The sequence below is a fragment of the Falco peregrinus genome, chromosome 11 (genome assembly GCF_023634155.1).
Source record: "Falco peregrinus isolate bFalPer1 chromosome 11, bFalPer1.pri, whole genome shotgun sequence".
NCBI classification, from domain to species: Eukaryota; Metazoa; Chordata; class Aves; order Falconiformes; family Falconidae; genus Falco; species Falco peregrinus.
The window spans coordinates 27,907,592-27,929,701 of record NC_073731.1 but is presented as its reverse complement, the minus strand read 5'-3'; the positions used below and the strand labels follow the sequence as shown (position 1 = coordinate 27,929,701).

The following is a 22,110-nucleotide window of genomic DNA, read 5'->3' as shown; positions in this document are numbered from 1 at the left end:
TGTAATCCTTATGTTGAGCCACTTTGCATGGAGAAGTAACATGTAAAATTCTTCAGAGCCCCAGAGAGCTGCCTATCAGAGCGTGGCCAGTTTTCCTTTGCCAAGGTAAAATCAGTCCAGGAAAAATGATAAACTGTGTGCTTGGCTGTGCTCTTCACTAGCAGGGTATCAGAGCTCTTTGTAATAGGTTTCTTTCAGAGGTTGTGTCTATCTATGGTCTTTGTGCTGAGCTGTTGAGTTCCTTTTCACTGGACACTCAGTCCAGCTGGACTTTTTTTGAATGGGAATTTGTGTGATGAATCCTTCACGTGTTGTATGTATGTATGTATGCTCAGCTGCTTGTCAAGTTTGTTTAATATTAGAAGGAGCAATTTTGGTAGCACGCGTATTTTCCACAATTAACAGTAGTTGTATACCCCTTTGCTTTTATGTGGAGCTTACATATCTGACACAAATTTGGGATAATAGTAAAAATATTTATCTGTTTGAAACATTTTACATCTTCAAAACCAAAGCACTGACAGTCTGAACTGCGCTGCTCTTCACCTCGCTGGCAGCTGGCCAGTCTGTCTGAGCCTGCCCCGAGTTAGCACTGAGCCAGCAACAAGCACGTTCCAGTGAAACCCCTGACCTGCCATAACTCCGTGCAGGCAGTAGGTAAATTGTTCTTAGGCTCGTTCTTTTAGGGGCTGAAGGGATGGGAACTGGTTTTACAAGCCCAGCTGGCCTTCCTCAGCAGTTTTGGAAGCTAAACTTGCAGCTTTTTTTTCTCTCAAAAATGCTGCTTTTGTGTGTGACATTAACTATACAGGTCTCTGGCCTGAAGCTTAGAGACAACTTCCTTGCTTCTTTCCATATCTTAATGTCTCCTCCCTTTTGCTCTCACCCTGTTGGACAAGTGCAAAGAGGTATAGGTCTTGTGCAACTTAGCAAAGGGGTTGTGGAAAGATTGCCTGTACTGCAACCTTCATGAAAGCACAAGAACTGATGGCACTGGGTCCGTGAGTATGTGAAACCCAGCTGTCTTCCTGAGAGTCCTTATTCTGTCTGCCTCCTTTGTAGTTTTCATAGGCAAAAATCTAGCTTATCTCAGTGTTCCTTTTCTGTATCCTAAAGGGGGTAATAGGAAGACAAATAGTTGTTCAAGTCTCTCCTTCCTTGAAGTTACTTCCTTGTGTGTTACTACCACACAGCTTTCAGTCAGAATGTCCCTTCCTGTGGTTTTTTTCCTAGCTGCATCACATGAGAAGCATCTGACCTAAAAGCAAATTAAAAGACTCTGAGCAAAAGCCCATGTTGTATTCATATGGCCATCTGTGAAGTCATTTCTGACGTGCAGAAAACAGACTTTACAATGATTAGGTTGTAAAGTAGTTAACGTTTATTCAGCACTGGGTGGCACAGGGGGTAGTCCCACCAAAATCATGCGCACCTTTTTAACATTTTCAGACCTATTCATACATGTTACATTTCTTTATCTAAACCCACACATATTATTGATAATATTCAACCTTCAGGCCATGCCTCCACTGCAAAACATTTTTTATAAGTAATAAGCAAACATGCTATAACGGTAAACATATCTAAGTAACGCCAAGCAACTTTTATGCAAACTCATCATGACATATAACTTTTAGAAACTTAGAGGCATTATATGTGCAGTATTGATTAAGTATGTGCTTGCTTATCAGGCTAGGATACCTTGGCTCAATTTGCTTGAAGGGTCTCTCACAGATAATGTAAAGTGTGCGTGTTCCTAGGAAAATCATGAGACAAGCTTCATCACAGCTACAACTTGAGAGATAAGTGTCTCATGCCAGAAGCAATTGTCACCAGGCTGGTGGTTGTTCTGAAGTACATACGGACATTCTGTGGGATTGCCCTAATGTGTTCCTCTTTAGTACTTACAGATTTACAATAGGAGATCTCCGGGAGTTTTTGGTCATAAACTCTTACAATCCTCCAAATATATCCAAGGAATTGTGACTGGTTTATTTCAGAACTTATAAATAGTACCCAGAAACAGGACTACTGACACGAATTCAAACACTGAGGTGCTCCCTTGGCTTTCGAGTGGAAACAGACACAACACCATCTGTCAAAGTAACATTAAAACATCTTGTGCTTACACAGAAGGTATGATAAGGATCAAACCAAGCATATCTGAGGTTTTATGCTAGAATAGACAGAACTTACCAAGAGCCTTGCTTACTTTATTCCACTCTAAATCTGCAGTCCCTCAAGGAAAGGTCATTATCAAATACCAAAGTAAACATTTTTCTCATAGCTGCAGGAGATTTGCTCATTCCTAAAATTATTTAGCATGCAGCTGGGGCTCATGAAAGAATGCTCTCTGTGGACAAGTATCATGTATTGGTGTCATACTTCTGTGTTGGTTTTTAAAGAGTGATCCCACACTGGTGTATTCATGAAGCCTCAGATCCAACCAGACAGTTCAGACTTATACTCCAGTACTGAAAAGCATGCTAAATCCTTCTGTCTAAAACAGATACAAAATACGGATCCAAAGTCCCCTAGACTGTAGACTATTGATCTGACTCTTGGAAGCACGCTTCCATCATAAGGGGACAGTAACCCGTCCTGTTGTGAAAGCTCATTGGGTACATGTCTCCCATGGCATTGCACAGACCTGAGATCATCTCGTGGTCCATTCATACCAGGGTCTACAGCATAACAGAAGCTGTGTAGACTACTGCTTTCTCATGTATGCAGAAATGAGCTAAACATGACACTCCACTCAAAAAGGCAAAGCCAAGGTGGTGGGAGTGGAACAGGAATAAAATATGGTTAAGCGTACAATCACTAAGCAATCAGTGATGTATCCAAGTCAATGGCAGTTATGGAATCATAGCACGGCTTTGGTTGGAAGGGACCATAAAGACCATCTGGTCCCAACCCCCTACAATGAGCCAGGACACCTCACACTAGACCAGGTTGCCCAAAGCCCCATCCAGCCTGGCCTTGAGAACTGCCAGGGATGGGGCATCCACAGCTTCTCTGGGCAATCCCTTGTGCTCCCAGCGCGGTGACCCGCACGGGCGCCAGGTCAGAGCAGTCCGTCACCGCCTGCCTTTGAATTCAAGGTTTGAACCGCGCAGCGTGGCCAGAGAGGGCACATGCTGCGTGAGGTCATGGACCACCATTTCCCTGGCCCTGCGGCTGAGCCAGCGCAGCCTGCTGCTGTGCCGGGAGCGGCGGGGACAGTGCCGCTTCTGTCTCGCAGAAGCATCTGACCCGCTAGTAAGTGCGTATGAGAGAAACGAAGGTAGTTCTAAATTCAACTATGCCAACAAAAAGCCGTTTTTATAGAATCCCTCAGGCTGAAAGGGAACTCAAGGCACTTCACAACAAGAACACTGACCCTCTAGAACGAGTGAACCTTTAACTCTTGTTTCCTGCACCGCGAGTTTACAAGAGTGGATTAGGACGATTTCTCCAGAAAAGTGTGTCTATTTTATCGCTATTTCGCTTCAGAATTAGCCTTTATAAGTACTGCTCTGCAACTGCAAGCACGAAGAATTTAACCCAGTTTTTGTGCCAACAGGTCGTTTTAGCCTAACTTTCACTAGAGGTTTTCACTTTTGTATTTAATGGTTACAGGGGAAACGGGTTCTGAGCTTGGCAATTTGACCAGTAGCCTCCAAAAGACTGACTGAATTTTGCTTTTTACAGTTTAGAAAATTAAGAGCAGGAACCAGATTGTTCTCACCCCACCCACCCACCCACCCACCGCCCTTTCATCCCGTGATACACTGACACGTTGCAGCACTGGACCAACAATTTGGGGAGACCTTTAGTGTTAATCCATCGGGGACAGTGTTGGGCTGCCGGGCAACCCATGCAAATATTAATACACCCAGAGAAATCCTTAGATGGGATTTATTGAGGGTCATTTGTACATACGAGCTACATCTCCAAAACCTACTCTACCAGACAGCTTCCCTACAGTTAGGGAAACCCTTGCCTAGAATGGTTGCTTTACATGACTGATCTATTGAAACATGGAATGCCTGTAGAGTTGTGGCACTCCATGACATCTACACGGGACTTGCTTCAAGAGCTACGACCAGGGAGCCTCCTGGCTTCTCAGCCATGCAAGCTCGGTCAGGTCCTCTGGCCCGTTTGCTTGGCATTCATGCTTTCTGCCTAAAAAAAGAGGCAAAACGCACAATAATGCGGCATTCCAACATGCTAGTAATCAATCAAACACACTTGGTAGTAACATTAGAAGAGGCAATCGGGTCACCCAAGCAGGTAAGTCCTGCCTTAGCTTAGGCATTTGGATGGTTTTCCCCGACGGGTGTCAGAGGAGACATCTGGCTACACGCCAAGTAGCAATGTAGAAACACCAGGGAGAACGTTTTCACTACATGCGTGCTCAGACCGTCCCCTTGTCACCGCAGGCTCTCTCAGGAGCGGATCTCTCCTTTCTAGGGCTACCCTGGATACGGCGGGTGAGGAGGCTCCACGCAAGCAGGCTCCAATGGCTGACTCTGCTCCCGCTGGCTCTGGAGAGGTGGGTGAAAGAATCAGAGTGAGAATCTGGGCTGTAGAGACCAGAAAGGCTTTGCTGCTCCAAGGAACCAACAATGGATTCTTTTCTTGGAGGGCGGGGAGCCCAACCCAAGCCTGTCTGATGCGGAGAGAAGCTGCATTTTGTCAGGAGTTCTTTCTTTAACTTCCGCATGTGCAGCACAGCCTCCCTGGGTAGTTCCAGTCCACTGGCCAGCTGTCCTGTGAAGGCTGGCACTGCTGCACAACGATGCTGTCTGTCTTGCAGGCTGCAAGATTGTGGCCCAGTGCAGCAGGAGGAAGCGAGGGGGGGGCAGCGCTCTCTGGCTACAAGCCAGGCCGGCTTAGCGTGACATTTCTGAATGCTGCAGCAAGGTGTTGACTCCTTGGTTAGCGGTGTCTGACAGGCTGACTAGAACTTTGCTTCTCCACGTGGAGACGCAGTGCCTTTTCAAATGAGAAATCACAACCACACCTCTAAATCAAGCGCATTGCTAATTACTACCATTGCACAGTATGTTTGAGATCGTGTCTTTCAACAGACACGGGGCTGAACGTCCTCTGCCACAGCAGCAGCTCTGGAAGGAATCTAACGGTTTCCAGCCTGTGTGGTGCAGATGTGCTGCTCTGCATGGCACAGCTATGGTGTCACAGACATTGCAAAACCTGCTCTTGTCCTGAGCACAGTTCTACTGCCTCCAAAATTCAGTCACACCTTGTAAGTTTTAGCCAGAGCTCATCTGAGCTCCGTCACAGGGCATTTCACTTGCGAAGTTCTCATCTCTCACTAGTATCCCAAAAGAAACCCCAACCAAAACCCAAAGCCCAAACCAGCATCCAGCTGCTTTGGGAGGTGGCGGGAGCAGCTGGTGGGGTTGGAGGGCGTTTGCCATCAGTCAGCGATGCCCTTGCCCTAAGCTGGAGCTGCAAATTTTGGCCTAAGTGTGCCACGGTGGCATTGGGAGGTCAGGAGTTCTACTGGTGGTGGCAGTGTGAGGTCAGCAGCTCTGTTGGCGGTGGCAGCAGCAGGTCAGCAGCTCTGTTGGCGATGGCATTGTGAGGTCAGCAGCTCTGTTGGTACCGGCACATTGGGGTTGCCAGGTGAGGAATGCAGGGCGCTCAGTTCCGCCCCGGAACAGCTCCGGGGAGCATTGGTCTGGCCCTAAAGCCAGCAGAAGGACGTGGGTACATGTTCTCTGGACCCTCGCTTCTATTTCCTGCCAGGAAGAGGAAACGCAGCCCTTTTCACCCTGCAGGTTAGGAATAATCCCTCTGCCCGATGGGGACCATCCCAAAGTGATGCTGCGTTGTCAGGAGGGAGGGAGCTGGCACCAGCTGTGCTGGGATGGAGCCGGCTGAGGCCGTTGAAATCGAAACGGCCTGGGCGGACCTGGGGTAGCGATGCCTGTAGTATCAGCTGGGATCTCGAGCGGTGCCCTGGGGTAGGAAGGTGGCCGTGCCGGGGGAGGCTGGTTCCAGCTGGCGTTGGCAGCGTGCCCGCCTGCCAGCTCTCTGCTGCTTCGGCTGGGGTGCTTGGAGAGGCGGGCAGGGAGAGCTGGGCTGCTGGTTGAAACATCCCTCAACAACCCCCCTGGGGGCTGCAGGTGACACTTTCCTTGCACTGTGTCCCCCTGGCTGCACCGGTGCGGATTCGGCTGGGAGTGAGTTTGCCGCTGTCGGCTGTTAGAAAGGGAAAGGCTCTGAGGTCTCTCCCTGCGAGCACCGAGGTTTTGAAAAGGTGCTGATCTCCTTAGTTATAGCCTTAATTTTGCCTCCTCCCTTTGCAGCCCCTCCCTCCCTCCTCAACCTGCAGCCTCTTCAAGAGGAAATTTGAAAATGTTTTCAGTTAGGCGCGGGGTGGGAACTTCTGATAGCCGAGGGCTTGATGCGTTGATCACGAGAAAGCGCAGCCGGGCACCTCCTGGGAAGTGCCCCTGCGCCGATGAACTGCCTGACTGCAGCATCTGGGGGGGTTGTGAGCCACGTGGAGGTGATGCCCCCACGGGGGAAACGCGCGAGTGGGACAGCGCGGAAGAGACTGGCTTCCAGACTCGGGACGGGCTTCGGTTAGCGGTTAAGAAGAGTGGAGGCAGCAGCATCTTCCTCCGCGTGGGGCTGCACCCCGCCTGCCAGGTCTCAGACCAGGCAGTACGGTCTCCGCTGCTGCTCCGTGTGTCATGGGTGGAGAACCTGAGCGTGGAGAGGAGGGTGGGAAAGGACCCTGTGCCCGGTTTGCCCGCCAGTTAATGGCAGAGGTGGAAAGAGAAGTGCCACATCCAGCACTCCCTTTGCAAGTCTCGTTTCTTCCTGCGGGCATCTGCCGGGGAGATGAGACGGTTAATGGCCATGCTCTGCTTTTCTTTGGCTTGAACTTAGGCCTTTTCTTGGTGTTTGCATCTCAAGGAGGTGGTAGCATCTTGGTTCTCTGTGTGCTGTCTGTAGCATCATTGCTGGGCTGGTTCTCATCACTGGCCGCTGGGAGCAGCTACCCAGTGGGATGCGGTCACCGCGCATCCTCCCTGCCAGGCTGGGCAGAGGCCAGCAGTGCCGCAGGGCGCGGGTGGCAAAGGGAGGCGGCCAGGGCTGTTGCAAAGCTGGGGAAAGCTCTCCCGTGCATGCTTTCCCCTGCCAGGGGGGTGTTTTATTCCAAAGCTGAGACCCTGGATGCACTTCCACCTGCGCCTGGGTGCAGAGAAAAGGCCAGGTGCCCCAGGGAGAGACCAGGTCTTGGCCAGACTGCACCAGGCAGTCTGAAAACGGGCTCTCTTACTGCCGCAGGGCTGCAGGTATCGCCCAGGGTCGTGCAAAAGCGTCCCATTGGACATGTCATGGGCACTGTGCTCATGGCTCTCTCTGGTTGCACCCCTGTTTTTTTCTTCCCCCCCTTTGGTTCTTCTGGAGATTGCTGCAGCCAGCACAGGTGGTCCCTGCAGTGCAGCTGGAGCACCGTGCGCTGGCTGCGCTGCGCAGGAGCACAAACCTGGGGGTGGGGGTGGGGGTGGGGGGTGTCGACAGGTTGCCCTCACCCAGGGGTGTGTGAATCCTGAGCACTTTTTTGGAGCGTGGTGCCATTTGAAAACACAGATGGACATTGGAGACTCCCTGCTCCCAGAGAGGCCGTTGCACCTCTTTGTTGTACCCACTAACTGTTGTTCTGGTGTCTTGCAGGCACAGAAGAGTACGGCACAATGGATGTCTATGACCCTCAGATGCTGGATGTTGTAGTCTTTGGAGGTCTGATGGTGGTATTGGCCATTGGGATCTTCCTGCTGTTCTCCTTCATGAAGAAGGTCCTCCTTCCTTCTGAGGAAGCCTTGGCCAAGCAAGGCAAATACATTAAGAAGACCAAGCAGCAGAAAAAAGAGGCAAAGAAGACAAAGAAAGCTGTTGGGAAAAAAGGAATGGGAAAGAAAACGGAAGAGAAACCAAATGGAAAGATCCCAGAGCAGCACCAAAGTGCTCCAACTCTCAGCTCCGTCACTATCAAGAAACCAAATGTTCTTCCAACCCACGAGGAGCAGAAGCCTAATGGACCTGTCATGAAGGCAGCTGCATCCAACAAGAGCGAGCCAGGTAAGGCCAAGTTCCTCTGCGTATATCCCCGTTGAGTAAGCCAGCAGAGGGATAGGAGAAGGGCTGGAGTCATCTCGTTCCCTTAGCAAAGAAAGAGCTGGAACGAACCTGCCTAGTGAAAGGCAGGAGACGACCTTGCTGCTCTGCGCCACCGGCACCGCTGCGTGGAGCGACGTCCCCTAGGGAGGCTGTGTCACGATGGAGTCCAGCTTCTGATGCCCACCATGTCTCTGCTCCCTGGCATTAGCAAAGTGTGCCCAGCTCCGGCTGGAAACGCTCAGTGTGATGGAGGGCGGTGGCAGGGCGGCAGGAGCAGGAGCAGAGCCAGGCAGAGGTGGCAGCTGGCTCAGGGAACGCTTGTCTGTGGTGAGCGCCGTCCCCAGCGCTCGTCACATTGCTTTCGGTTAGAGAGGTATCAAACTTGGCTGTGGACATCTGGGCGGTTGCTGGCGTGAAATGGCACTTACGGGGTTGAAGTCAACTGAGGTGATGCTACTCAGCCCTGCCGTTGGCTCGAGCGCTCCCAACCCCTCCTCTCTCCTCCCCAGCACCTGCGGACTCGGATGGGCCCCTCTACCTGCCCTACAAGACGCTTGTGTCCACGGTCAGCAGCACGGCGTTCAGCGAGGGGGAGGCCCAGCAGCTCATCGAGATCCTGAGGGAGAAAGCGGGCATCGTCCAGGACACCTGGCACACGGTAGGGCTGCCAGCACCGCCGTGGCCGCCAGGGCCGGGCCGAGCCTCGGGGGGTGCGGAGGGGTGAAGGCAGCCCGTTTTCGGGCAGGCTGTCCCCCGAGGGGCAGCCTTAGAGACGGGAGCTGAATTTTCCCTGGGGCAGAGGGCATGATCCTGTGCGTGTGGGGGGGAGGGGTTGGATCGGTCGGTGGCGGTCCCTGCTGATGTGCCACCCTGTGCCGGCAGGCCATGCAGAAGGGTGGCCCGGTCGCTGTCCTGGAACGCCGGCTGGAGGAGAAGGAGAAGCAGCTCGCCACTGAGCAGGAGGCTCCAGCCGCTGCCAGAAACAAGAGGCGGGAGCTGAGCAAGGTAAGTGCCGCGCAGCCCTCCCGGCACCCCTGGCACGGGCCCTGCCCCTCACGGCATGGGGGCACCTCCGAACGGGTTACACTTTTTAAAGCCTTCTGAGCTCGGAGGCCACTTCTTTCAAGTCCCCTTAGAGCAGGGAAATTCCTACGCTCAGGACTGACCGGGTGGCTTCTCTCCTCGAAGGAGCTGGTGGCCGAGTGGGCTAAGGTGACGGCTCTGGAGGGCAAGCTGAAGGTGCAGCTGCTGGCCTGCGAACAGGAGCTGGAGCTGACGCAGGCACGCATGCAGGCCAGCCACCAGCAGCATGTCAAGAAAACGCAGCAGCTCCAGGACAAGGTGAGCCCCACGCGGTGCTCTGCAGCTTCCTCCGCTGGCTGCCGGCTGGCCTTCGGTGGCAGGTGCTGGTCTTTTGGAGAAGACCGAGGTGGACAAGGGGACCAGAGCCTCAGGGAGGGGCGAGTGCCCCGCAGTGCTCCTGACCCGTGGTGCTCAAGCTAGAAGAGGGAGGTGGGAGCATCCTCATGGGATGCGGCAGCCCCGGGGCTCTCAGCATCAGCAGACACCTCGCTGTGGCTTCCTTGCCAGTCCCTCTTGCTCATGGGGTGGGCTTCTCAGGAGGGAGCAGAGGGACCGGCGGTGGCGGCATTAACCCCTGTTGGGCTCTCCCTAGATCCGGACCCTGCAGGAGCAGCTGGAGAACAGACCCAACACGCAGCTGGCTCGCCTGCAGCAGGAGAACTCCATGCTGAGGGATGCCCTCTACCAGACCAGCAGCTGGATGGAGAGCAAGTAAGACTGGGGCGGGGGGCAGAGCCTGGGGCCGCCCTCTGGCAAGCCCTGGGGGTGGCTGTCCATCAGGCTTGGCCACCCGCTTTCTGGAGGGTGCTTCTACAGGCACCCCAGCTAGCTGGAGGTAGAGGAGGGAGTGAGGAAGAGATTGCCAAATGGCTTTTGGGGGCCTGGCAGGGGAAACAAGGATGTTTTTCCCAAGTGGAAGGGCAGGGGAAACCCTCTCTGCTTTGGGGTCACCTGTGCTGATGCCAGCGGAGGGGGGCAGAGGGGACCAGAAGGCGCTGCAGCATTGCTCCCCACTTCGGGGAGCTTGTGCTCACCAACTTCCAAAGAAACGTAGCTGGCTCCTTGATGGGAGCGGTGCTGCAGAGAACCGAGACCTGCCTGGTGCATACAGAACAAACAGGAGCTAGGGAGAAGAATGTCACGCTCCTTTCTATAGAAGGTCTGAAATGGCTGGTGATTAACAGCGCCCAGCTAATTACAGAGCAGACTCCAGCTGCCTAGAGTGCTTTTTGCTGTGTCTGGGAACACAGATCCTTGCGACTTCTCCTTCATGAGAAAGGAATGCCTCCTGTGATGGAAACGCAGCTTTTGAAAAGCGATGTGTCAGCTCTCTGCACCCCGTCCCTGAAGGACCAGGCGTGTCCCAGAAACAGGCGAACGCCACCGCTGAGATGTTTCAAGCCCTGTTACCAGGCCCACAGGGGGATGTGTTCCCCCTGGGTAACGCCAGGGATGCTTGACTGGCCTGCGGGCTGGAATAACGCTGCTTCTCTTGGTGCAGGCACAACCCTGAGCTGGCCAGGTTGCGGGAGGAGTACGCCAAGCTGATGAACGAGCTGCCTGAACAGTCAAAGGTGCTGCAGCGAAAGGAGCAGCAGAGGAAGAGCCTGGAGCTCAAAGCGTCAGCCTTGCAGATGCAGATGGAGCAGCTGCAGGTCAGGCAAGCGCCTGCAAACCTGCTCCCCTCAGAGAGACGGGGCGCGTGGCTGAATTGTGTGGGATCCGTGGGGTTGGCCATGGGGAGAGCTCGGGGGGAGATGAGCGTCCGCATTTGGAAAGCGAGCTGCCTGGCGGCCCCCCTGTCAGTTTGTCACATGCCAGGAGCTCCATTGCGCATCGCCGGCAAAGCCCAGGGGGCACGCTGCCCTGGTGGGAGCCGTTCTCGCTCACCTGTGAAGCTCACCAGCCGGCTGTGAGGGTGGGGGGAAGCCTAGATGCTGCACCCTGATGAGTGGTAGCCTCAGGTGAGAGAGGAAACCCAGTGGCCCCTGCCAGCGGGTGCTCACGAGGACGTGGGTGCTCCCTCTCGACTCTGAAGCCCTTGGTGCACGAGGTAGAGCTTGTGGCTTGTTTGTTGTCACCGGGGGGTGCCTGGATTTGGGGGTTTAGGGGTGTTTAAAGGACACCTCCCAGGTAGGGCCTCTGAGCACGCCGCTGGAGCAGTGGCGCATCGCTGGCTTGTGGCCACCGCGGCGGCTCAGTGCAGACCTGAGGTGACCCGAGATGTTCTGGAGGGGGGAAGGTCACCAGAGGGCCAAGGGAGGCTCAGGCAGATGCCTTCTTTTGACTCCCATGTTGGAAGAACTGGTAAAAAAAATAACAAGCGACCTGGACCAGGAAACAACCAAACTCCAGGAGTACTGAAGGTTACCCAGGATCATCTGGCCAAATGGAGTGAAACAGTGAAGAAGTTGAAAGAACAGCTTCAGGAAATGGTCCTTGTGGTGGCCACAGCCATCCCTCCCCTTGGTGCTGGCGGAGGCAAGGGGAAGCGCGTGTCAGGCAGTGGTTGAAAACCAGAGACAAGGTGGCACTTGCTGCCAGAAGCCATCTGGGTGGCTTTTGGGAAGCTCGGGGAGCATAGGAGATGGTGGTCATGGTTCTCCCTGCTCAAAAGGCAGGACCTGGCCCACCTGTGAAACGCTTTGATGCTTGAGCTGCCACGAGGATAAGGTTGAGACCCAGCTGAGTAACCCACCTCTGTTTTCCTTCTCCAGGGGGAAGAGGAAAGTTAGAAAGGACTTCCGTCTCACCAGTCTGTGACCTAGACCTTACCATTCCTAAAAATAAAAATAAAAATATATGCTGAATGTACTGTAGAAAAATGTTACAAGCCATTAGTGACCTAAAACCTAGGTTTACAACTAGTTTTAAAAACACTGTTATTATTATATAATCTATAATATATTTCTTACTGAAAAATAATAATACAAAAACCCCAACCAGTAAACACTGCAGGCATATGTTTGTAAGAAAATCTTCATACTGTTTTGTACAACCAACCGTTTGCTGCCCAGGGAGCCGCTCCGGCCACGTCGGGGCAGGCAGAACCCACGCATGTGTGAAAAGGGAAGACTGTGCTTGTACATCAACTGCTGCAATTATTTTTTTCCTTTTTCTTTTTTCTATTTTTTCTTTATAGATTCTTTTGTTTCTTGGTTGGAGTGAAAGAAGTGTGAAAGTGAGAGCCACCATGGAAGGAAGCCTCTCTTTGATGGGTGGCTTTTGTCTATTTCTGGGTGTCGGTGCAATTACAATGACGTAGTGAAAAGAGCTTATCCTTGCTTCATTTGCCCGGTTAATATTTGATCATTTCTTATTAAGTTTGCAAGCCAGCCAGGTGTTTGCGGTCACTGAAGAAGGACCCAGCTGTGGCCGGGAGCAGATCCTTTATTCCCCGCCTTGCTCGCTGTGCTGCAAACAGCCATACCTTCTGTTTTTCCTCCAAGACACGCAAAGGAGAGAACCCTTCCCTTCCAGCCACGTGTGTTTTCACGCTGGCGGTGCACCCCGAGGTCCCCTGCCATGGGGTCAGGCCGAGCGTGGGGACAGGGCAGAGCAGCGTGAGCGTGGGGACAGGGCACAGCAGCACAGCCACGCCAGCCCGACGCAGGCTGCTCCTGCTCGCTTAAGCCTCAGCGCACCCCTGTAATTCTGACCCTGCGGGTGCTGCGTGGTGGTGGTCCTTGGGCACTGCCGGGCTCTCCAGCCTTCTCTCTCCCCTTCTTGTGGCTTTTTTTTTTTAATTTATTTTCCTTTTTTTTTTTTATTTCAAGTTGGTTTCTTAGGGAATGGCAGAGACCATGTCACAGCTCGGTGCCTGTCTCCTCACAGTAAAGCTGCTGAGCGCAGCGCTGACATCAGCGGCATTTGAGGAGCTGGCGGGGGGAAAAGGCCCCCAAAGTACTTGGTACCTGCTGGGTGTGTGAAGAACCAAGGCCAGGACGGGGATGAAGGCCAGACGCGCCTCCGTTTTGCTCCCAGAGAAGTCAGCATGTGCTCAGCCTCTATATCAGACACAGCAGAGACTCCACGCAGGCAGGACTGGGTAGACACGTGTCCTGTCCCCCCAGCACTGCAGCTTTCTGGGTCATGATGGAGAAGGGATGTGCAAGTCACACTTGGGCTGTGGGGTCTTTGATCAGGCAAGAAGATGGGGTCCTGCTGAATTCAGGCTGAGGGAATGGCAAGCTGAGAGCCCCCACGCAGCCCCCCACTGCCCCCCAGACCTGCCTCCCACCCTTGTCCAGAGGCACCGAGCTAGCTGGGGCTTCGCTGACTGAGCAAGGGCTGCCGCCCCCAGAAGCCGGGGCACCCATCAGTGCTGAGCTCGTCAATGCTCATTGCAGAAATGGGCTGAGCACCTTTGGGGGGTCACGCTGAGCCGCGAGAAGGACCACCCCCGCCTCCCCAGATCCGGTGGGTGGCTCGGTGACACCCCTCCATCACTGCCTGCAGTGCCTCTCAGGATGGGAGGTGATGGAGCGCCGCACCTGGCCAGAGGGCTGTGTGTCCCCGGGAGGTGGTGGCCCCAGCCCCTTGCGCGGCAGCTGAGACCCCACGCACTCACTACAAGCCCTGCTGCCGCTGCACCCCCCAGCCCTGTTGTACGTGCATAGGCTGCATACCCGACAAGTACCCCCGGGCTCTGGCAGGTCCATCTCCCCGCACCGGAGGGACAAACCCGGTGAGCAGAGCTTTTCCCCGCAGCTACCATTAGCCTTCAGTTTCTCTTCCTGGGCTTTGCGGCGCATGGGAAGGACCTCATGAACCAAGGACGGCCAGTGACAACACTGTCATGTCTGCAGCATGCCTGGCCTGATACCTTTTGCCTTTGGAGATCCTCAAAAAGCGAGGGAATGCCTGAAGTTTACCAGGATTGCAAACTGGGCTGGAGCAAGCTGTTGAGTGTAGCGGGGGTGGCAATAACCCTCGGAGAGCCCCCGGTAGCGAGAGCCCCCCAGCAGCAGGTGCAGCAAAGTGATGTGATCTTTCCGCTTTTCAGCTTTTTCTTTTTTGCTTTTGCAGCAGCGATTCCCTTGATTGTGAGCTCTTGTGCAAAACAGGGCAGATGGTACCCAGGCGTTAACACAGAAGCAGCAACAAAGCCCCCAAACCAGCCAAGGCAAGGAGGGCAGCCGGTGTCCCAAGCACACTAAGGGCTCTGATGATGCTCCAGAAACTGTGTGAGAGCAGATTTGGTGTCCCCAGCAAGGGGGGACATTGATGCCCTTCCAGGACACGTCGCCGAGCTGGCTCTTTTAGGAGGAAAGATGGGCAGATTCTTGCTAAGCAAAGCTGAAAAACCTCCCATCTCTTTGGGGAAAGAGGTTCAGCTTAATTTTCCACACCTGAAGTGGTACTGCTGGGATTTTTTTTCTTCCCGCGGCACCTTGGTGGAAGGGGAAGTCCACCCTGAGGGGGTAGGGAAAGCCAAGCCTTGCCCACCAGCACAGGGCTGAGCACTGGCCAGCCCCTGCTCTCCTGGGAGCCCGTGGCGTTTTGCAACATGCCTGCTTTGCTGGGGGCACTCGCGCTGTCGGCTGGGCACCTGTCAGCCTGTGACTCAGGGCAGGCCGATCGGCTGCTGGGATCCGCAGGTAGATGGGCTGCTGGGATCCGCAGGCAGGCACCTAATTGGTAAAGATGAAGCAACTGCCCAGCCGGGGGGATTTTGGATGGGAATGCTGGATCCTTCTGCCCGATTCCGGCCACGGCGGGAGTTACCTTTCAGCCTGGCTATGTGACGGGCTTATCAAGCCACAGCTTAGACACCCAAGGTCACCTTTGCTGGAGCCGCTAAATTGTGTTTGCAGCACCTGCTGCTCACGCTCAGGCCTCAATTACCAGTCTCCATCTCCCATCCCAATCCTGTCCCCAGGGTCATGGACAAAAATGGCTGTTGGGAAACCCTTGCCCGCACGTGGACTTGAAAGGGTTTCTACCCGCTGTGCTCTTGCTGCAGCCAAGCTGCCCTACCTGGGCTGCAGTCCTGCTGAGCTGGCGTGGCTCTGAGCTGGGTCCGTCACCTGAACCCCTTCGCCTTTTTCTTCTTCGTGTAGTCCTGCCGGGAAGCCGTTTCCTCCTCAGCAAGTGGCCAGGCTACAGCAAGCGTTCCTCATGTTCTCTCTCCCTGCTCGCCTTGCCTTTTCAAAAGGTCTGGGTGACCTGGGAGAAACCGTAACGGAAAGGATTTCAACAGCCACAGGAAGAAACATTTTGCTTGCCACAGAGTCTCCAGCGGCAGCAGGATAAACAGCCTTGGGAGATAATAAAATTGGGCCCACTGACTCCATGGCGGGGACAAGCCTGAAGCATTATAGCTCTGAAGGTTGCCAGCTACGGCCAGCCGTGGCACGCAGGAGTATTCCAGAGGCCAGTACAACACCTGGGCACTTCCTGCGAGCGCCCCAAAGCCCCTTAGCTCAGACTAAGCTGCGGGAGCGCACCTAGCCAAGGCCTGAAGTGCCACCTCAGGCTTCTCATCCCTCAAAAGATCCCTGGGACTAAGGCACTTTGGAGCCGAGTCCCTGATGCGAGCGAGGGCTTTCCCGTTGTGCAGACTGCACTCCTGCCTGCCAGGTCTGACATCCTTCCCCCTTTGCAGGGTTTCTCCTGCTCCCTTTCCTAACCGAGGGAGGAAATCCCAGGCAGAAGTCCCCCACGGCATCACCTGGGCTGGCTGTCTCTTGGAAGATGCCTGCAGTCTGGAGGCGCGTCATCAGGTGGATCTGGGGCTGGGAGTTCCCGTGGTTTGTCAGGCAGCACCAGTCCCGCTGTGTCACCACATTTCCTTCTCAACCTGCACTTTGGACAGAGACCAGTCCTGCAGACACCTCGGCAAGGACGAGCCCTGGATGAGGATGACGACGAGCCGCTTTTGGGTGAGCTCAGAGCTGACTGAAACACAGGCGAAAAGCCCCAGCACAAACCAGGCCGCTTTGCTTTTCTCAAAAGTCACAAAGCTTCGCTCCGGTGGATCTCTTTGCATCGGAAACCCTTGTGCTCCCAGCGCGGTGACCCGCACGGGCGCCAGGTCAGAGCAGTCCGTCACCGCCTGCCTTTGAATTCAAGGTTTGAACCGCGCAGCGTGGCCAGAGAGGGCACATGCTGCGTGAGGTCATGGACCACCATTTCCCTGGCCCTGCGGCTGAGCCAGCGCAGCCTGCTGCTGTGCCGGGAGCGGCGGGGACAGTGCCGCTTCTGTCTCGCAGAAGCATCTGACCCGCTAGTAAGTGCGTATGAGAGAAACGAAGGTAGTTCTAAATTCAACTATGCCAACAAAAAGCCGTTTTTATAGAATCCCTCAGGCTGAAAGGGAACTCAAGGCACTTCACAACAAGAACACTGACCCTCTAGAACGAGTGAACCTTTAACTCTTGTTTCCTGCACCGCGAGTTTACAAGAGTGGATTAGGACGATTTCTCCAGAAAAGTGTGTCTATTTTATCGCTATTTCGCTTCAGAATTAGCCTTTATAAGTACTGCTCTGCAACTGCAAGCACGAAGAATTTAACCCAGTTTTTGTGCCAACAGGTCGTTTTAGCCTAACTTTCACTAGAGGTTTTCACTTTTGTATTTAATGGTTACAGGGGAAACGGGTTCTGAGCTTGGCAATTTGACCAGTAGCCTCCAAAAGACTGACTGAATTTTGCTTTTTACAGTTTAGAAAATTAAGAGCAGGAACCAGATTGTTCTCACCCCACCCACCCACCCACCCACCGCCCTTTCATCCCGTGATACACTGACACGTTGCAGCACTGGACCAACAATTTGGGGAGACCTTTAGTGTTAATCCATCGGGGACAGTGTTGGGCTGCCGGGCAACCCATGCAAATATTAATACACCCAGAGAAATCCTTAGATGGGATTTATTGAGGGTCATTTGTACATACGAGCTACATCTCCAAAACCTACTCTACCAGACAGCTTCCCTACAGTTAGGGAAACCCTTGCCTAGAATGGTTGCTTTACATGACTGATCTATTGAAACATGGAATGCCTGTAGAGTTGTGGCACTCCATGACATCTACACGGGACTTGCTTCAAGAGCTACGACCAGGGAGCCTCCTGGCTTCTCAGCCATGCAAGCTCGGTCAGGTCCTCTGGCCCGTTTGCTTGGCATTCATGCTTTCTGCCTAAAAAAAGAGGCAAAACGCACAATAATGCGGCATTCCAACATGCTAGTAATCAATCAAACACACTTGGTAGTAACATTAGAAGAGGCAATCGGGTCACCCAAGCAGGTAAGTCCTGCCTTAGCTTAGGCATTTGGATGGTTTTCCCCGACGGGTGTCAGAGGAGACATCTGGCTACACGCCAAGTAGCAATGTAGAAACACCAGGGAGAACGTTTTCACTACATGCGTGCTCAGACCGTCCCCTTGTCACCGCAGGCTCTCTCAGGAGCGGATCTCTCCTTTCTAGGGCTACCCTGGATACGGCGGGTGAGGAGGCTCCACGCAAGCAGGCTCCAATGGCTGACTCTGCTCCCGCTGGCTCTGGAGAGGTGGGTGAAAGAATCAGAGTGAGAATCTGGGCTGTAGAGACCAGAAAGGCTTTGCTGCTCCAAGGAACCAACAATGGATTCTTTTCTTGGAGGGCGGGGAGCCCAACCCAAGCCTGTCTGATGCGGAGAGAAGCTGCATTTTGTCAGGAGTTCTTTCTTTAACTTCCGCATGTGCAGCACAGCCTCCCTGGGTAGTTCCAGTCCACTGGCCAGCTGTCCTGTGAAGGCTGGCACTGCTGCACAACGATGCTGTCTGTCTTGCAGGCTGCAAGATTGTGGCCCAGTGCAGCAGGAGGAAGCGAGGGGGGGGCAGCGCTCTCTGGCTACAAGCCAGGCCGGCTTAGCGTGACATTTCTGAATGCTGCAGCAAGGTGTTGACTCCTTGGTTAGCGGTGTCTGACAGGCTGACTAGAACTTTGCTTCTCCACGTGGAGACGCAGTGCCTTTTCAAATGAGAAATCACAACCACACCTCTAAATCAAGCGCATTGCTAATTACTACCATTGCACAGTATGTTTGAGATCGTGTCTTTCAACAGACACGGGGCTGAACGTCCTCTGCCACAGCAGCAGCTCTGGAAGGAATCTAACGGTTTCCAGCCTGTGTGGTGCAGATGTGCTGCTCTGCATGGCACAGCTATGGTGTCACAGACATTGCAAAACCTGCTCTTGTCCTGAGCACAGTTCTACTGCCTCCAAAATTCAGTCACACCTTGTAAGTTTTAGCCAGAGCTCATGTGAGCTCCGTCACAGGGCATTTCACTTGCAAAGTTCTCATCTCTCACTAGTATCTCAAATGAAACCCAAAAAACCCCAACCAAAACCCAAAGCCCAAACCAGCATCCAGCTGCTTTGGGAGGTGGCGGGAGCAGCTGGTGGGGTTGGAGGGCGTTTGCCATCAGTCAGCGATGCCCTTGCCCTAAGCTGGAGCTGCAAATTTTGGCCTAAGTGTGCCACGGTGGCATTGGGAGGTCAGGAGTTCTACTGGTGGTGGCAGTGTGAGGTCAGCAGCCCTGTTGGCGATGGCAGCAGCAGGTCAGCAGCTCTGTTGGCGATGGCATTGTGAGGTCAGCAGCTCTGTTGGTACCGGCACATTGGGGTTGCCAGGTGAGGAATGCAGGGCGCTCAGTTCCGCCCCGGAACAGCTCCGGGGAGCATTGGTCTGGCCCTAAAGCCAGCAGAAGGACGTGGGTACATGTTCTCTGGACCCTCGCTTCTATTTCCTGCCAGGAAGAGGAAACGCAGCCCTTTTCACCCTGCAGGTTAGGAATAATCCCTCTGCCCGATGGGGACCATCCCAAAGTGATGCTGCGTTGTCAGGAGGGAGGGAGCTGGCACCAGCTGTGCTGGGATGGAGCCGGCTGAGGCCGTTGAAATCGAAACGGCCTGGGCGGACCTGGGGTAGCAATGCCTGTAGTATCAGCTGGGATCTCGAGCGGTGCCCTGGGGTAGGAAGGTGGCCGTGCCGGGGGAGGCTGGTTCCAGCTGGCGTTGGCAGCGTGCCCGCCTGCCAGCTCTCTGCTGCTTCGGCTGGGGTGCTTGGAGAGGCGGGCAGGGAGAGCTGGGCTGCTGGTTGAAACATCCCTCAACAACCCCCCTGGGGGCTGCAGGTGACACTTTCCTTGCACTGTGTCCCCCTGGCTGCACCGGTGCGGATTCGGCTGGGAGTGAGTTTGCCGCTGTCGGCTGTTAGAAAGGGAAAGGCTCTGAGGTCTCTCCCTGCGAGCACCGAGGTTTTGAAAAGGTGCTGATCTCCTTAGTTATAGCCTTAATTTTGCCTCCTCCCTTTGCAGCCCCTCCCTCCCTCCTCAACCTGCAGCCTCTTCAAGAGGAAATTTGAAAATGTTTTCAGTTAGGCGCGGGGTGGGAACTTCTGATAGCCGAGGGCTTGATGCGTTGATCACGAGAAAGCGCAGCCGGGCACCTCCTGGGAAGTGCCCCTGCGCCGATGAACTGCCTGACTGCAGCATCTGGGGGGTTGTGAGCCACGTGGAGGTGATGCCCCCACGGGGGAAACGCGCGAGTGGGACAGCGCGGAAGAGACTGGCTTCCAGACTCGGGACGGGCTTCGGTTAGCGGTTAAGAAGAGTGGAGGCAGCAGCATCTTCCTCCGCGTGGGGCTGCACCCCGCCTGCCAGGTCTCAGACCAGGCAGTACGGTCTCCGCTGCTGCTCCGTGTGTCATGGGTGGAGAACCTGAGCGTGGAGAGGAGGGTGGGAAAGGACCCTGTGCCCGGTTTGCCCGCCAGTTAATGGCAGAGGTGGAAAGAGAAGTGCCACATCCAGCACTCCCTTTGCAAGTCTCGTTTCTTCCTGCGGGCATCTGCCGGGGAGATGAGACGGTTAATGGCCATGCTCTGCTTTTCTTTGGCTTGAACTTAGGCCTTTTCTTGGTGTTTGCATCTCAAGGAGGTGGTAGCATCTTGGTTCTCTGTGTGCTGTCTGTAGCATCATTGCTGGGCTGGTTCTCATCACTGGCCACTGGGAGCAGCTACCCAGTGGGATGCGGTCACCGCGCATCCTCCCTGCCAGGCTGGGCAGAGGCCAGCAGTGCCGCAGGGCGCGGGTGGCAAAGGGAGGCGGCCAGGGCTGTTGCAAAGCTGGGGAAAGCTCTCCCGTGCATGCTTTCCCCTGCCAGGGGGGTGTTTTATTCCAAAGCTGAGACCCTGGATGCACTTCCACCTGCGCCTGGGTGCAGAGAAAAGGCCAGGTGCCCCAGGGAGAGACCAGGTCTTGGCCAGACTGCACCAGGCAGTCTGAAAACGGGCTCTCTTACTGCCGCAGGGCTGCAGGTATCGCCCAGGGTCGTGCAAAAGCGTCCCATTGGACATGTCATGGGCACTGTGCTCATGGCTCTCTCTGGTTGCACCCCTGTTTTTTTCTTCCCCCCCTTTGGTTCTTCTGGAGATTGCTGCAGCCAGCACAGGTGGTCCCTGCAGTGCAGCTGGAGCACCGTGCGCTGGCTGCGCTGCGCAGGAGCACAAACCTGGGGGTGGGGGTGGGGGTGGGGGGTGTCGACAGGTTGCCCTCACCCAGGGGTGTGTGAATCCTGAGCACTTTTTTGGAGCGTGGTGCCATTTGAAAACACAGATGGACATTGGAGACTCCCTGCTCCCAGAGAGGCCGTTGCACCTCTTTGTTGTACCCACTAACTGTTGTTCTGGTGTCTTGCAGGCACAGAAGAGTACGGCACAATGGATGTCTATGACCCTCAGATGCTGGATGTTGTAGTCTTTGGAGGTCTGATGGTGGTATTGGCCATTGGGATCTTCCTGCTGTTCTCCTTCATGAAGAAGGTCCTCCTTCCTTCTGAGGAAGCCTTGGCCAAGCAAGGCAAATACATTAAGAAGACCAAGCAGCAGAAAAAAGAGGCAAAGAAGACAAAGAAAGCTGTTGGGAAAAAAGGAATGGGAAAGAAAACGGAAGAGAAACCAAATGGAAAGATCCCAGAGCAGCACCAAAGTGCTCCAACTCTCAGCTCCGTCACTATCAAGAAACCAAATGTTCTTCCAACCCACGAGGAGCAGAAGCCTAATGGACCTGTCATGAAGGCAGCTGCATCCAACAAGAGCGAGCCAGGTAAGGCCAAGTTCCTCTGCGTATATCCCCGTTGAGTAAGCCAGCAGAGGGATAGGAGAAGGGCTGGAGTCATCTCGTTCCCTTAGCAAAGAAAGAGCTGGAACGAACCTGCCTAGTGAAAGGCAGGAGACGACCTTGCTGCTCTGTGCCACCGGCACCGCTGCGTGGAGCGACGTCCCCTAGGGAGGCTGTGTCACGATGGAGTCCAGCTTCTGATGCCCACCATGTCTCTGCTCCCTGGCATTAGCAAAGTGTGCCCAGCTCCGGCTGGAAACGCTCAGTGTGATGGAGGGCGGTGGCAGGGCGGCAGGAGCAGGAGCAGAGCCAGGCAGAGGTGGCAGCTGGCTCAGGGAACGCTTGTCTGTGGTGAGCGCCGTCCCCAGCGCTCGTCACATTGCTTTCGGTTAGAGAGGTATCAAACTTGGCTGTGGACATCTGGGCGGTTGCTGGCGTGAAATGGCACTTACGGGGTTGAAGTCAACTGAGGTGATGCTACTCAGCCCTGCCGTTGGCTCGAGCGCTCCCAACCCCTCCTCTCTCCTCCCCAGCACCTGCGGACTCGGATGGGCCCCTCTACCTGCCCTACAAGACGCTTGTGTCCACGGTCAGCAGCACGGCGTTCAGCGAGGGGGAGGCCCAGCAGCTCATCGAGATCCTGAGGGAGAAAGCGGGCATCGTCCAGGACACCTGGCACACGGTAGGGCTGCCAGCACCGCCGTGGCCGCCAGGGCCGGGCCGAGCCTCGGGGGGTGCGGAGGGGTGAAGGCAGCCCGTTTTCGGGCAGGCTGTCCCCCGAGG

At 54.6% G+C, this 22,110-nt stretch overlaps 1 protein-coding gene across 1 annotated transcript; it reads left to right on the top strand.

The window, feature by feature from the left end:
- The first annotated feature begins 6,369 nt into the window (after nucleotides 1–6,369).
- Nucleotides 6,370–22,075, top strand: LOC129785328 (ribosome-binding protein 1-like). The gene is made up of 10 exons (XM_055816477.1): nucleotides 6,370–6,763; nucleotides 7,702–8,106; nucleotides 8,655–8,803; nucleotides 9,028–9,150; nucleotides 9,334–9,486; nucleotides 9,821–9,939; nucleotides 10,730–10,883; nucleotides 16,046–16,112; nucleotides 20,908–21,312; nucleotides 21,861–22,075. Exons 1-10 carry the CDS (start codon nucleotides 6,370–6,372, stop codon nucleotides 22,073–22,075), a joined length of 2,184 nt encoding a protein of 727 aa, XP_055672452.1.
- Nucleotides 22,076–22,110: the final 35 nt, after the last annotated feature.